Here is a 13,232-nt window from a genome sequence, read left to right as displayed (position 1 = left end):
GTTACATCCAAAAGACAATCAAGTCAATATGATTTCCATTTCAACCTCGTAAATAAGAAAACAGGATTCCTCAGGGTCTTGGTTTGGCAAGGTTTAAAGGACTTAGGGAAGTTTTTGCTTTCAGTATTGGGCTCCTTTTGCTATTATTGTATAACTTTAATGAAAAACGTTCTATTTAAACGGAATTAGGCTACCTATTTTCCTTGTTTCACATCTACCAAAATAATCTGCATTGATGTTGAAAGGCAAGTCTCTCTTGAAATGCAAATTTCCTTCATAAACAACAAAATCATCTTCCTAACTTTTGTGAGCAAGGGGCACTCAGAAGCACTGAGTTACTTCAAAGGAAGCTGGGCATAAGTAACTTACCTGACCTGTTTCTTCAAACCTCTTCCTATCTGCGCTGTCAATGACATAGATCTGAAAAAGAAATGAGAGGAAAAGTTACTCTTCCCAGGAGACACTCTTCCACAACATCACATGCTTAAGGGAGCTGAGCCTAATAATTATACGTTTGGGCATAAAAATCCCTGGTATTATTTATAGAAAATGTTGACAAAACTTCATGATGTTCTGAAAGGAGAGGAACCACCTCTTTTAAAGCTGGGGGGCTGAACAGCCACGTGGGTAGGATCAGAAAGGAGCTGGGGGCAATACCGGGGATGCTCTTACCATCTCCACAGCATCTATTATCTGAAGAGAACAGGAGACTGCCTGGTATCTTTTCAAGTGACCAGCTTACAAGTTGAAGCTGAGCACAGGAGAGTAAAACCTGGGGAACCAGACATGATCTTTCACCCTAGCCACCAGCACCAGCACTGCACTGGTGTGACTGTGCCATGCTGCCCTCTAGCAGGATGTGTCACCTCCTCAGTAAGCCACCAAGGTACACAATGCCACTCAGGGGACAGGTGAATACATTGGGGACATTGAGTTCCTCTCCATCAGGGATGAGGGCAAGAGACTCCATCTTCAGCTGCCAGCTTGTCCACTAGGATGCTGAAGACAGGGAGCAGCTGGCTCACAAAGACTGACAGCAGAGTCCTGACAGCAGAGTCCTGCCACCACATCTCATGGTCCACGAGGAGGTCCGAAGCAGACACCTGTTCCCTGGTATGGAGAAGGGTGGATTCCCCAGCCTGCAGGCTCCCTGCCCGGGGAGGGGGCCTCCACCTCTCCAAGCAGCATGGCACATGCAGATTTCTGTAAGTGCAAACGAGCCTTCTCAGTGAAGGCAGCTCTAGGTCTGCTCAGGCTAAAACACTCCTCAAAGGCCCCCCTAAATGTGTAATCAGTAAGTCCAGCCACTCTCCTTGCTTCCAGCAATGCTATTGCAGTTCAGAGTGCACAGGTATCAAGCTACATCTAAAGAAACAGGGAACCTCAGTATAACACTTAGGCAAGAAAAGCCTGGCATCCCTTTTTCGTTGCTTGGTACGGAAAGGTTTTTGAAGGAGAAGGGCGCTGGGACAGCAGACAGGGAGACAGGGACAGGACTCGTGACAAACACTGAGCATTTTGCTTCCAGTCCATGCCATTCCCCATCAGCAGTGATTGAAGCTGCTAGCATGTCATCTGCATGTTCTTTGGTGGCTTCCAGGGAGCAAGTGTCAGCCTGGTTTTCAGGGAATAGATGAGCACAGCACCCCACCATCAAGATAAATAGCATCCTTGCAGGCAGCCTCAGCATCAGACTCCACGCTTCCAGGATAATTTTGACCAAATAGTAGGGGGAGGGAAGATCTCTAGCAGCAATATCTATTTAACTGTAGGCACTCCCTTAATGAGCAGTGTTAGAGTTGTTTGAAATGGTACCAAACACGCAGCAGGAGAATCTGCATGCCAGGCCTGAGGAGGTAACCCAGCAGCCTCACAGACCTCTCTGCTGATCACCTGGGGTCTCTGGTCCTCTCGGGGCTGCACTGATGCACACTGACAGTGGCTGGGGGATATGCAGCAGGGCTGGACGCAGCTGCGCGGGGATGCGTCAGCAGGCCACGCACTTGGTGCCACGTGATGGGGAAAGGCCTGTGGGCATGGCGTGACACACAGCCGCTCCCCACGATGTGATCCCAGGCACGTGCACCAATACTGTATCAGCTATGCCCGTGCTCTCTGCCCCTGCCAAGCATCCACCCCCGTGCACCCCATTTGGTGTAGTAAATACAGACCAAAAGAAAGGAAGAAGCTGCAGGGCTGGCAGTTGTGCTCTGGGCTGAAACTGGCCTGTCATCTGTCCTCTTTCAAGACATCTCAGGGGAAGCTTAGCAACACATGGACGCAATAGCTGAGCGCTACTTCTCAACTGAACGGCAGCACCTCCCATATTACGGCATTTCTCTAACTGGCAAGGAAGAGCGCTGAGTCCTAACCAGCCAGGCTTTCAACTGCACAGCTCCATTCCGTGCTAGGGAGCTATTTTGCAAGATGAGAATTGGAGACAACAGTGCTCGGGGCAAAAGCCACAAAAGCACAGTACAGAGAAGGTAAAGTATGTGCAGAGTGCCTACTTCCAAACCAGAAAGCAGTGTGCCAAATAGCTGCAGGTGCCTGTCTGAATATGCAATCAGCCAGATATCCACACCTTATTTGCCTGGGTTAAGCTTCCAAATATCACAGGTGTGTGATGCAAGACCAAACCCTCATTCAAAGGCACCTGCATGGATTTGAATTTGCAATCACTTCCTGCTTTTTAATACCCTTTAGAGGGTCCTTTCTGCTTTATGCAACATAGTTTAGGAGAAGACAGGAGCAGTGGGTCCTGGGAACTGTAGCGTATCTCATCTCCACCTTCCTTCTATGGCCAGGGCCACACAAGAGCCTGTTTCTGGCTGTGGCGCTCAGTAGCACAGCTCACCAGTTTGAACAGCCATTGAGTACACTGTGCTGGAGAAATGGAGCTTGAGAAAGAAACTCCCATAAAGTTGGGTGCCTCCTTTGAGAAACAGGCCAAAACAAAACCTGGAGTAAGTGGGTTGGGCAGAACGTGCAAGTGTTAGGACTGGATGAAGAAATATTATTATAGGATACTTAGGCTCAAATTACAAAGGTACAACTGGTACCAGGTTTGTCAGAGGGTAAAATTACTGGGTAAAATGGGCCTGAAGACTGGCAGAGGAGAAAGAAAGAGTGTCATCAGCACATACTTGATCCCAGTTTTGGTGTGTACGGACATAGCAAAGCACTGCACTAATGTGCTGACAGCTCCCAGTCTGGGACTGGGTGTCAGCACGGAGTACAGGCTGGGGAGCTCAGGTCCATGTGCGCACCCTCTGAATTCACACTACCACTTTCCCTAAACTGATTCTGCTTCTATCTACCAATTTCGTAAGAAAAGGAGTTTTCTCTGTACATTCCTTTCTCTGGGGTGGGAGGAGGGCAGGGAAAAGAACTGCTTTAATCTCCTTCAATCTTCAAATTCACCTTTATTTCTCACCTCCCATGCAGCACACAGTGGGAAGGGGAGAAGCTCACAGGCTCGTGTAGCTCATTGCCTTTGCCTGCAGAGTTCCAGATATTGTTTTGTGGTTGCTCAGCCTCGGCAGCCTGAGCAGGTGCCATAGCAGGTACAGATCCCCTAGCTGCTGCTTGGCAGTGTTGACTTTGATCTGCTCATCTACTGCCTCCCCATCACACACAGCTGCAGAGCTTGCACTAAATGGGCGCAATCACCTCACAGCCATGCCATGTCGCTCTTCTCAATGGCCACAGAGAAGCATGCAAAGTTTGTCCTGTTAGTTTCTCAAACCCAGATCTTTCCCCTTGGAAGATCTCACCACTACTCTTTGCAAAAGCAACCAATCGGGTTTATGCTGTGGTGGCTGCCCTCAAACATCAGATTCCAAATTAAGGCTGCAAAAAGGGGGATCTGTACAAGATATTCCTCAGGAGTTATTAGCCCTATTTAAATAACAGCTTCACTCAAACAATGCTTTCTAAACCTGCAGGTGCAGCCAAGCCCTCCAGGACCCCGACATGAGCCTTGGAGCAGAGTCCTATTCCTAGTTGCGCTGATCCTTCTGTGGAAATGCACTGAAGCTCCCGACACATTGGTGAGTACATGTATGTGACAGGAGGGAGGAAGAGCGTCTTTCTGACAGAGCTTCCCGCTTTCCCACAGGAGTTCTGCAGACCTTGCTTAGAATAGCCTTTTCCCTGCTCCCACGGGCAGCATTGCTTGGGGTGGGGAGAGGCCTGGAGGCCCCAGCCTGCCTTCATCCTGGCATACGCAGCTGCACATTAGAGGTGCTCTTTGAAACTAGTCAGGACAGCACTTGGAGGGTCGCAGGGTAATGTGCTCTGGTATGGAAACACAAAGGTAAAATAATTGTACTCATCTGTAGCTAATTGTAATATAATTGCAGCTAAGGTATCAAAAACACTAAAGGACAGTCTTATGATTAAAGGACCCAAGCAAAAGACAAGGAGTCTCTCTGTGTCCCTCTGCCAGAAGCTTTCCTATCTGATGCCAGACACAGCATTTAATTTTGCTATGCCTCAGTTCCCCCAACTAGAAAACAAAGGCACCATACTGATCTATGTCTATATGAGGCTCAAGTCACTAATGCCCATGATAGGCCTTCAGAGTCTCCACTGAAAGGAGCTATAGATGGAAAAACTACAAGTTATTAATGTTCTTTCATCTGGAGACTGAGATGAGAGGAATGCTACTGGCTGTAACCAGCACCATCCTGTCAAAGAAAAAACATGCAACTGAATAATTTCTCCAAACATCACTGTATTTTTCGTATTGCACCCAACCAATCTTGCCATTTCACTCAGAATAACTCCTGTTACAATGGCAATGGTGTTGCTGAGGACTAGGACATTACATTACTTGTTCCTGAATTTCTGGCTGAGACCTTGGAACGCCATTGCATGAACACAGCATTCAACTGCAGCCAATACTCACAAGGATATCAGTGTTTTCAAAATAGTTCCTCCAGTACGGCCTGATCTTCCTCTGTCCACCTATGTCCCATACGTTCAGCTTGAAGCCTTGAGACTGTACACTTTTGATGTTAAAGCCCTGGAAAGAGCAGAAACAAAGCCACATAGAGCATAAACCTGAATGGCTGGACGATGTTCATGGGCAGACATCAACACCTTATATATCCCATGCCTGCAACATGCAGCAAGATGGGCCAGGCAGCCACAAAGATGGATCAGCTGTGGGAGAGACCCTGGCAAAAGTGAACATAGCTGCCAAACCATCAGTTTTGTGAGTGTTCTTGGGTCAAGGGTTGACGCTGTCGTGGCTACGGAGACGTATGATGCAGTTATGGCCCTGCGACGGCTCAGCAGGGTGGGTGCAGGAAGAGGTGGGGGAGCTGCAGATAAGGAGAAAACAAGGGCACTGTGAGAAGCAGGACTGAGCTTGTGAAAGCTGAGAAGACAGTCCCAGCTAACATGAAGCCAGAGGTCTCAGCTCAATTCGACATGACACAGCTAATGCTGGGCTTAAAAGAGCAACAGCTGCATGTCTGAAGGGTCCATTTCATCAATTAGAGCACCAATTGAAAGGGCATTCGAGTAGAAAAACAGGATGTGGCGTGGGCTGGCAACATGCTGCCACACCACCCAGGGGACTGGGGCTTGGAATTGGGGTGTCGGGGCTGTGAGCTTTGGGAGGCAGCTGCAGGGTGGAGGGAAGCATCTCCCATAGCTCTCTAGCAACCTCCTCTGGTCAACACAGGAGACATGCTGCGGTGTGTCTGATGGGAGACATTGCTTGCCCCAACCCCAAGGCTCAAAGAAATGGGACCAGAGGAATCAGAGAGGGAGTGCTGGAATACACAGGACCCTTGTAGCTGGCTGGATGAAAGATGCAAGGAGACAGGGGCTTGCCCAATGCTGCAGCACCCCCTATACATGTCCCCTGTTTGGAGAGGACAACAGGAACAAAGTCTCATTCATGTAACCCTAGCATGACCCAAAAGCCTTCTGCAGAACTCCTTGGCACTCATCCACTTTTGTGCTATCTGCCAGACTTGGCCTGATGCACTCTGGCTACTTCAGGGAGCTTCCTCTTATGCAGATAACACACAAACTTAATGGTGCACCAGGCTCCAGTTCGTCCTCCTTTTACTGAAATACTCTGCTGAATCATTAGTGCTTTGTATAACAAGGCAGGTGGGACCACAAGAACTGCCTTGGGCAGGCAAAGGCCTTCCTCACCTGTGTTGGCGTGATGTGGCTGATGTCCTCAGATGCCAGCTGTTTCAGGAGTGTGGTCTTGCCTGCATTATCCAGTCCCAAGAGGAGGATTCTTACCTCCTGGTCTGGGGTGCTTTTCAATTTACGCAAGATTGACAGTAAACCCTAAATCCGCAAGAGAGACGGTAGCTGTTATTTCCCCCTCTGACTGTTTGCCCCCACCATGCCATGCCCTCCTCCCTTGAAATGGGTTCCGTATGGCAGTGGATCCCATGACATCCTGAACCCCTTCCTGCAGTCCCTATTCCCATTTCCTCTTCTACTCCCCCCCTGCTCTGATTTTCCTTCATCTCAGAGAGTATCGACGAGGTCTCAGACAGCACAAATGTCGCTCGGTGGGGTGCACCACTGGCTGCGTGGCTCTCGTCACACAGCTGTTTGGCATTCCCTGTGCCAGGAAGACAGCGCCTACGCATATCATGTGTAAGGCCTGCAAACCAAGTCCTTGTGAGCTCTTCATTATCTTCATCAGAGGGAAAACCCCATTAATTTAATCACCCTCCTAGTTAACTGCAGGTTACTGTGTACCTGACATAAGTTCTTTTCATTGTAACTCCCTGATCATCTCAAACCCCATTTATCTGTCTAAAACATGCCGGACCCATGGGGCACGTGCAGTTCTGATTCTCAGGATGTAGCACTTAACAACTATCTCAGATCACCACACATCCTCGCTAAGAAAAGCACAGTGGATTTCAGTCATTAGCCAGGCTCATCTCTCTGAGCTGACAGTATCACTCAGGATTAGGGAACAGAATATGCAGGTCAGCTCATTTACAACCATGCACATTACAGCAGCACACCCAAGCTTTTGTCAGTGCCACCACTCAGAGACCCGTGCCTCTCTAAACTGGCTGGAAAAATATTCTGGATCTTGGCAAGTAACCAAGAGATACAAATCACCCCACTGTCACCTGCCCCTCGCTGCCCAGCCCGGCCCCACAGGAGAGGGGCAGTTGCAACCAAGGGCACAGCAGCTGCCTGGGTGTCCTCAGACACATTGCCGTGCTGCTCTGCACCCCCCTGTTTGGCAGGGATGGCTCCTTGGAGCCTGAGCAGCACACACCACACTGAGACGCAGCCTGGGGACGCAGATGCTCTTGCAACTAATTTGCCTCAGCAAATCTGGGGAGGAACACACCTACGGCCCTTTCTGGAGCCCTCAGGACTCCTGCTTGGTCTCTCCCAGACAATTCGCATGTCCCGAAGGGCAATGGCAAGGCATTTCTCTTCAGCCCACTAACATCCAGAGCCAGGAACAAAGTTCAAGTATCAGCACAAACCCAGGCCTACGGGGGCCCGTCTGTCAAGCTTTTTTGTTCTCCCATTTGCAAAATGGAGACAATGCTTCTTGTGGACCTTCAAGGCTGAATCAGCTAAATGTCATGAAGTGCTTTGTTGCTATGAGGAACTACACCCTCTAAATATTCCTGCTGGGAGCCAAGGACTATTTGAGCTGTGAAGGCTGTTCCTGGTCCTCTCCAGATCAGGGCAATCGGAAACCTGTCCTCAAGACAAAGAGCCGCAGGACATGGTACAACTGTCACCGCTGCAACGCGTCCCCTGTCTGCAGCAGAGCCCTCCTGCCGACTCCTGGAGAGCCCAACTCAGCCATTTGGAAATCACCACTTTCAATCGCTCGTCACATCGTTCTGAGATGTGGAATGCTTTGGAAAGGACACAGTGCTACAGGTCACGATGCCAAAGCTTTCAATAGAGCACGATGAAAACACACTGAGATTCAAATGCACGTGAGATTCAATCCACCTCTCTAAGTGTTTTTGATTTGCAAGTAATTTATCGGTTTTCCATTTAATTACCAAACACAGCTCAAAATACATGCATAATGTGTAAGAAATAGGGAGAAAAAAAGGAACTTAGTAAAATTGGGTTTGAAGGATATTGGTAGAACGTTGCAGGATGCCACTGTTGCCGTGCTTTTAAAAAGCACTATGGAAAGCTAAGGTTCAGAAATTCAGAGGTTGCGCAAGGAACAGCAAAACTGCAGTCTTACAGCCCACTAAGTGGGCTCAGGGTATCACCTATTTAATAAACAGGCTGGTAAAAAAAACCTGGGAATCTAGGGCTCCTTCACAGATCTGTAAATCAGGAGTGGACTCTGCTTGATAGAGGATGCTGTGCCTGCACAGTGCGGGCACAGTAAATCCCCAAACTGCTTTTAGCTGAAGTGTACAGGCCTGTAACATCACGTGCTGAGCCCTGAGGGACAGATGTTCACAGCTGGCTCTTGCCCACGGGCCCGTAGGTAATGAATTTAAAGGGCTGTGCTCAGTGCAGCCAGTCACTGCGAGCCCTCCCAACCCAACAATTCATCTCCTTGGGTGCAGGGCCCAGCCCATGTTCTGCCCCCATGTTGTACTTCCACACAACTGAAAGAAAAGGAACAGCAACAAAAATATCTCTAATGCTTACTTGTTTACATGCATGTCCTAAGTGCCCTTGACATCATTAAAAAACACAAGTTTAACCGCATGACTAGCAACACACATTTTCTTTTCACCTGCAGTCAAATTTACAGTTGTGTTTGTTGGCTTGTAAATCCATGGATTTCAGCTCGGTGTGGACAGACCCCACAGGGGCAGGAACTCTAAAATTCACACATTTTCCCTCCTTTCCAACAAACCACTGAATTTTCCCATTCTTACGGGCCTGACCCAAAGCCAACACACACCAGCCAAAGTGCTACTGCCGCCTTCAGAGAGCTCGGAATCAGGCCCTATTATTTTAGTTTATTGCTCACAGTTAAAAAAAGAAGCTGTTGAAATGCTAATCCTATTCACAGCACCACTTGCTAAGAGCAGAGCAGCGTATCCCAGAGCAGATCAGGATTAGGAGCCTTTATATTTCAGAATTCAACTCCAAAATACTGAGTGCAAAGAAATGTATTACAAAGTATTGCTTATCTACCACGGAGCAATTCTCAGGGGTCGGGAAGAGGAACAGTTGTAAATGTTAATAGAGCTTCTCCCATTGTAGACAGATGCTATTTCTGGGCTAGTATGACAGCCTACGAGAAAACGATCAGCATCATTCCATATTCTACTCAAGTGACACTGCTGCATGGCTGATCACAGGATTATCTGGGGTAGCCAATAGAAGAGAGGATATATATAGAAATAAAAGTATTCTCTAAGGTATAAAGTAAGCTGATTTAAAAGGCTGGAAGACAAGCAAGCCAACACAGAGCGGTGGACTTTATTTCAGTAGCTGCTGGCATAGGTTACATGGTCTGTATACACAACTTAAGAGCCAAATAATACTACTGGCTAGTATGATTGTTACTACTTTGTGAATATCATTTAAAACTTGCACCCAGCATCCTCCCTCTAGTTACTGAAGATTTAAGATTAAAAAAAGCCATGCACAGATAGGTTTCTAACGTTTTTATTTTTTTCAATTGGTCTTACGAGCACACTGGCTAGGAAGACAGAAGGCATTTCCTGACAGCTTAGTAGACTGGAAAAAATAACCCAGCCGAGTTCCATGCTGCATGTCACTGCTACCTGGGACAAGCAACCCTTACTGCACACACACTGATGGACAAGCATCTCTCTGCTCGCAAACACAACGCTGAAACCACCTTGGGCTGATCAGAGTCAGAAAGCAACCCCTTGTTATTGACAGCAGATGTCAGGTAGAAAGCCATGAAATGGGAAAATTCAGTACAAAGAGGATGCAACAGGAGAGGAGCAGGCCGTTGAAGTGGAGCAGCAAACAAATGTCTCGATGCTGAGACCTAACCTGCAGCGAGGAAGGAGGACGCCCAGGACACCTGCCTGGCAGCCAGGCCAGCAGCTCTCGCCCACTGGAGTGTCCAGGGTGAGGAGCAGGACAAGTCTCAAGCAGGACAGTGGAGACGTTCGCTGGCTGAGGAGCTGCAGAGACAACGCACGGGAGTATAAGGGCAGCGTGTCATTTGCACAAAACTAAGCAGACTGCGGCATCTGTAAGAGAGAAGAGAACTGCAGATGCTGTTCAGATAATGAGCAGCACAGCGTGGCAGCGTGCAGCCTCTGAGCAGGGCAGCCACAGAGAGCAACTAAAGGCTGGGCACAGCCAGCCAGCAACCGCTTCTTGGTCACCTCTGGGTTAAGCAAACTATGTTTTATATCAGATCGGCTTGTTTAAAAACATCTTTGTCCTTGGTGGAGAGGGTTTTCTTTACAAGCACCATGAGGAGACAGACTGATGGGGTCAGCAATGAGGACACTGCATTTTCCAGACAGTGAGTGGGGGCATACAAAATGAAAAAAAAAGACTCCTGACAATTACTATGAAATCAGAGTGGGGCATTAAATTCAGAGATGCAACTAAATGGGCAAGAGCACTCATAAACACATTGAGCATGAAAGCAAAGCCAACTATCTTATTAGCATCCTTCAGAAAACAGGGATGTGTGGTTTTATGAAAGCATATCATTGCTAGGTTTAAAATACCCAGTGAATTATCAAAGGACTTTCAGTTATAGCTGCATGCAGTAATCCTATTCTCTTAAAAAAAATACAGACATATATAAAAATACAGTGACATTTATAGTCCTAGCTAAGGGGTTTGTGGGTTTATTCAGCTTTAAATCCATGCTGTATATGGGTCTTTTGAACTAGTTGATGCATGTAACTACATCCTGTACCACAGAAGCCGCTGAAAGGAAGATTCACTTTATAGGCCAAAGCAAAAATTGGTTTGGGACAAACAGAGCATTGAGATAATCTGTTTAAACATTGTATCAGATTGGCAATATAAAGCCATAATGGAAAGAACAATTTCCCCTTGTACTGAGGGCTGGATACACAGGGCATGGATAAAGCAAAGCCCACAAGCCGCTGCAGAGCACAGTTGATTCCTATTAGGAAAGGGAAATAAACGTTTTCTGTTTATTAGCCACAAAGCTCAGATAATGAATTTAAAATAAAACCACACTCAGACACCAGCAATTGCTTATCTACTAGATGTGGATATTTACCTAGAACCAAATCAATTCACCGAGATGCAATACGGCCACAAAGCTCAGCACCTCAGCCTGCTGCTGCGACCACATCTCCCCATCTCCCCACTCTGCACAGACACCCTCCTCCCCGCCACTGCAACCACAAGTCACTTGTCTTCACCCTCAAGGTCCTTCCCAACCAAGCCCGGTTTGCCCGGGAGGTGATGGCTCCTGTCTCCCCGCAGCTCATGATGCCCCAGTGCTGCCGAGTTCTGTTCTCAAACCTTTGCACCTTTCCTACACCCATGGGAGAAACTTCACAAAATATCCATAAAACCACCTCGGGATTCTCCCGCTAATTCCTCCTCTGCCACACCTACAATCTTTGATGAGGTTTAGGCGGTGAACATGACAAGTTTGAACCTGTCTTGGGCTCTCCTTGCTCCTATCGCTCAGTTATCTCTCACCTCAGACAACCGTACTTCCACGGCGTGGGGAACATCTCCCTGTTCTGCCTGCTCAGCGCTTAGCGCAGCTCTGGCCCACAATTTACTTTTAATTAAGCAACATGGCAGCAGTTCTCTGTTTTTAAAGAGTAAGTTAGAGTGTGCATGTGATGGTTTCAGAAAGTCACGCAGGAAAAGCTGCCATGGGGGAGGATGAGGGGCTTTGTTGAGCAAATATCCAGCCTTCAGCAGTGGTTATTTGAGGCTACGTTCCTTGTCCAGGGTGCAATCCTGCGCACTCAGAGCTGGAGGAGGGGAGTCCTTCCTGACAACTGCACTGATTAGCTGGTGCCCTGAAGAATGACGTTTGATTACCTTTATCTTCGGCTGCAGAACTGCAAATGTCACTAATGGTCATAAAATCACACAGTCTTTCAAAATACAACCAAAGTAAATTAATCTATTGAGCACAGTTTATTCAATACTTCTTACTCTGGCAAAACTCCCGAAAAATCATTTGCTTGCTGCATGTCTCCACCATATGGTGTCACTCAATGCAGACTTTCTTTCCAGCACTGAAATCCAACATTTATTTCAGTCAAGTCACCTACAGAGTTCTTCCAGCTCAAACCTACTAATACAGTTTTCTGTCAAAGAGGTTGCACAGTACTTTCTGGTTTGGTGTCTTAACCAATACCAGCATGAATCCTCCCTTCACTAATTAAAATCAAACTCCTCTGGTTTTAGCAAGTCTGAAGGAAGCATTATGCCCTCAGCAGAGAAGAGCTGATGCCCGGCACCAGACAACGTCAACAGCCTTTGTCTGGTTGCAGAACTTTGCAGTCCTGGCCAGTTGCTGGTATACTGCCCTATCTGCAGGTAGTTTCTCATACCAACATCACAGTAATTAGTAAAATAAACCAAAAAACATTACATGAAACTGTACTGGGAAACTAAAGCAGTAAGGCACTACCAAAGCTCTTGAAAGCATTATTTTTTTAATGGGGCCATTTTCAATAGATCCTTATTGCCAAACAATGAGGGACAAAGGAAGAATTCTGGGTGCTAGGTACACCTAGAGCAGGCAACAGATACATGCTGGTTTTGCTAAAAACATGAACTCAAGACCAGCAGAAAGATGCCTGACTATGCATTTAGCTATGCTGGTGTTTCATCCTCTCCACCAAATCTGCCTAGTGTCAGCTAGACACTCCATGACTCAGTTTCCTCAACTAGAAAGTAGGGCCATGCTTTGACAACCCTGGTTTTGACATGATGATGTCATCTTCAATCAACGGTTTTAGAAAAACACTGGCCATCCTCTGGCCCCACTATCTATCAACAACATACCATCTCAGTAAAGATTGTTATTACAGTGACGAGGAAGCCACAAGCTCTGCTTCACACAGCATTTCCTAAGCTTTGGAAAGCTGCATATCCTTTCATGTAGCAGCCTCCCTTCGCCCTTGCTGTGCGCCCACCACAAATGCTGCTTAACGGCGCCAAAGACTTCAGCACTCCACATCCCTCATGTTCTGCAGTTTTATGGCTCATCTTTCGCTCCATGCTCCACCTATGACCTTCTACCACCCCTGCCCCACAGCTGTGAGAAATGCTGGTAT

General features: G+C 47.5%; 1 protein-coding gene across 1 annotated transcript in view; it reads right to left on the bottom strand.

Annotated features, from left to right (window-relative positions):
- The window catches only part of ARL3 (ADP ribosylation factor like GTPase 3), a 29,235-nt gene that overhangs the window by 13,171 nt on the left and 2,832 nt on the right, over positions 1 to 13,232 (bottom strand). The window contains exons 2-4 of the mRNA XM_065639229.1: positions 6,178 to 6,321; positions 4,913 to 5,029; positions 370 to 420 (exon numbers count right to left, since the gene is read on the bottom strand). Coding sequence (XP_065495301.1) covers positions 370 to 420; positions 4,913 to 5,029; positions 6,178 to 6,321 — 312 coding nt within the window. The remainder of the gene's footprint in view (positions 1 to 369; positions 421 to 4,912; positions 5,030 to 6,177; positions 6,322 to 13,232) is intronic.

Source organism: Caloenas nicobarica, chromosome 7, assembly GCF_036013445.1.
Source record: "Caloenas nicobarica isolate bCalNic1 chromosome 7, bCalNic1.hap1, whole genome shotgun sequence".
Classification (NCBI taxonomy): domain Eukaryota; kingdom Metazoa; phylum Chordata; class Aves; order Columbiformes; family Columbidae; genus Caloenas; species Caloenas nicobarica.
The sequence above is the reverse complement of the archived record's forward strand: the minus strand, read 5'-3'. Positions and strand labels throughout refer to the sequence as shown.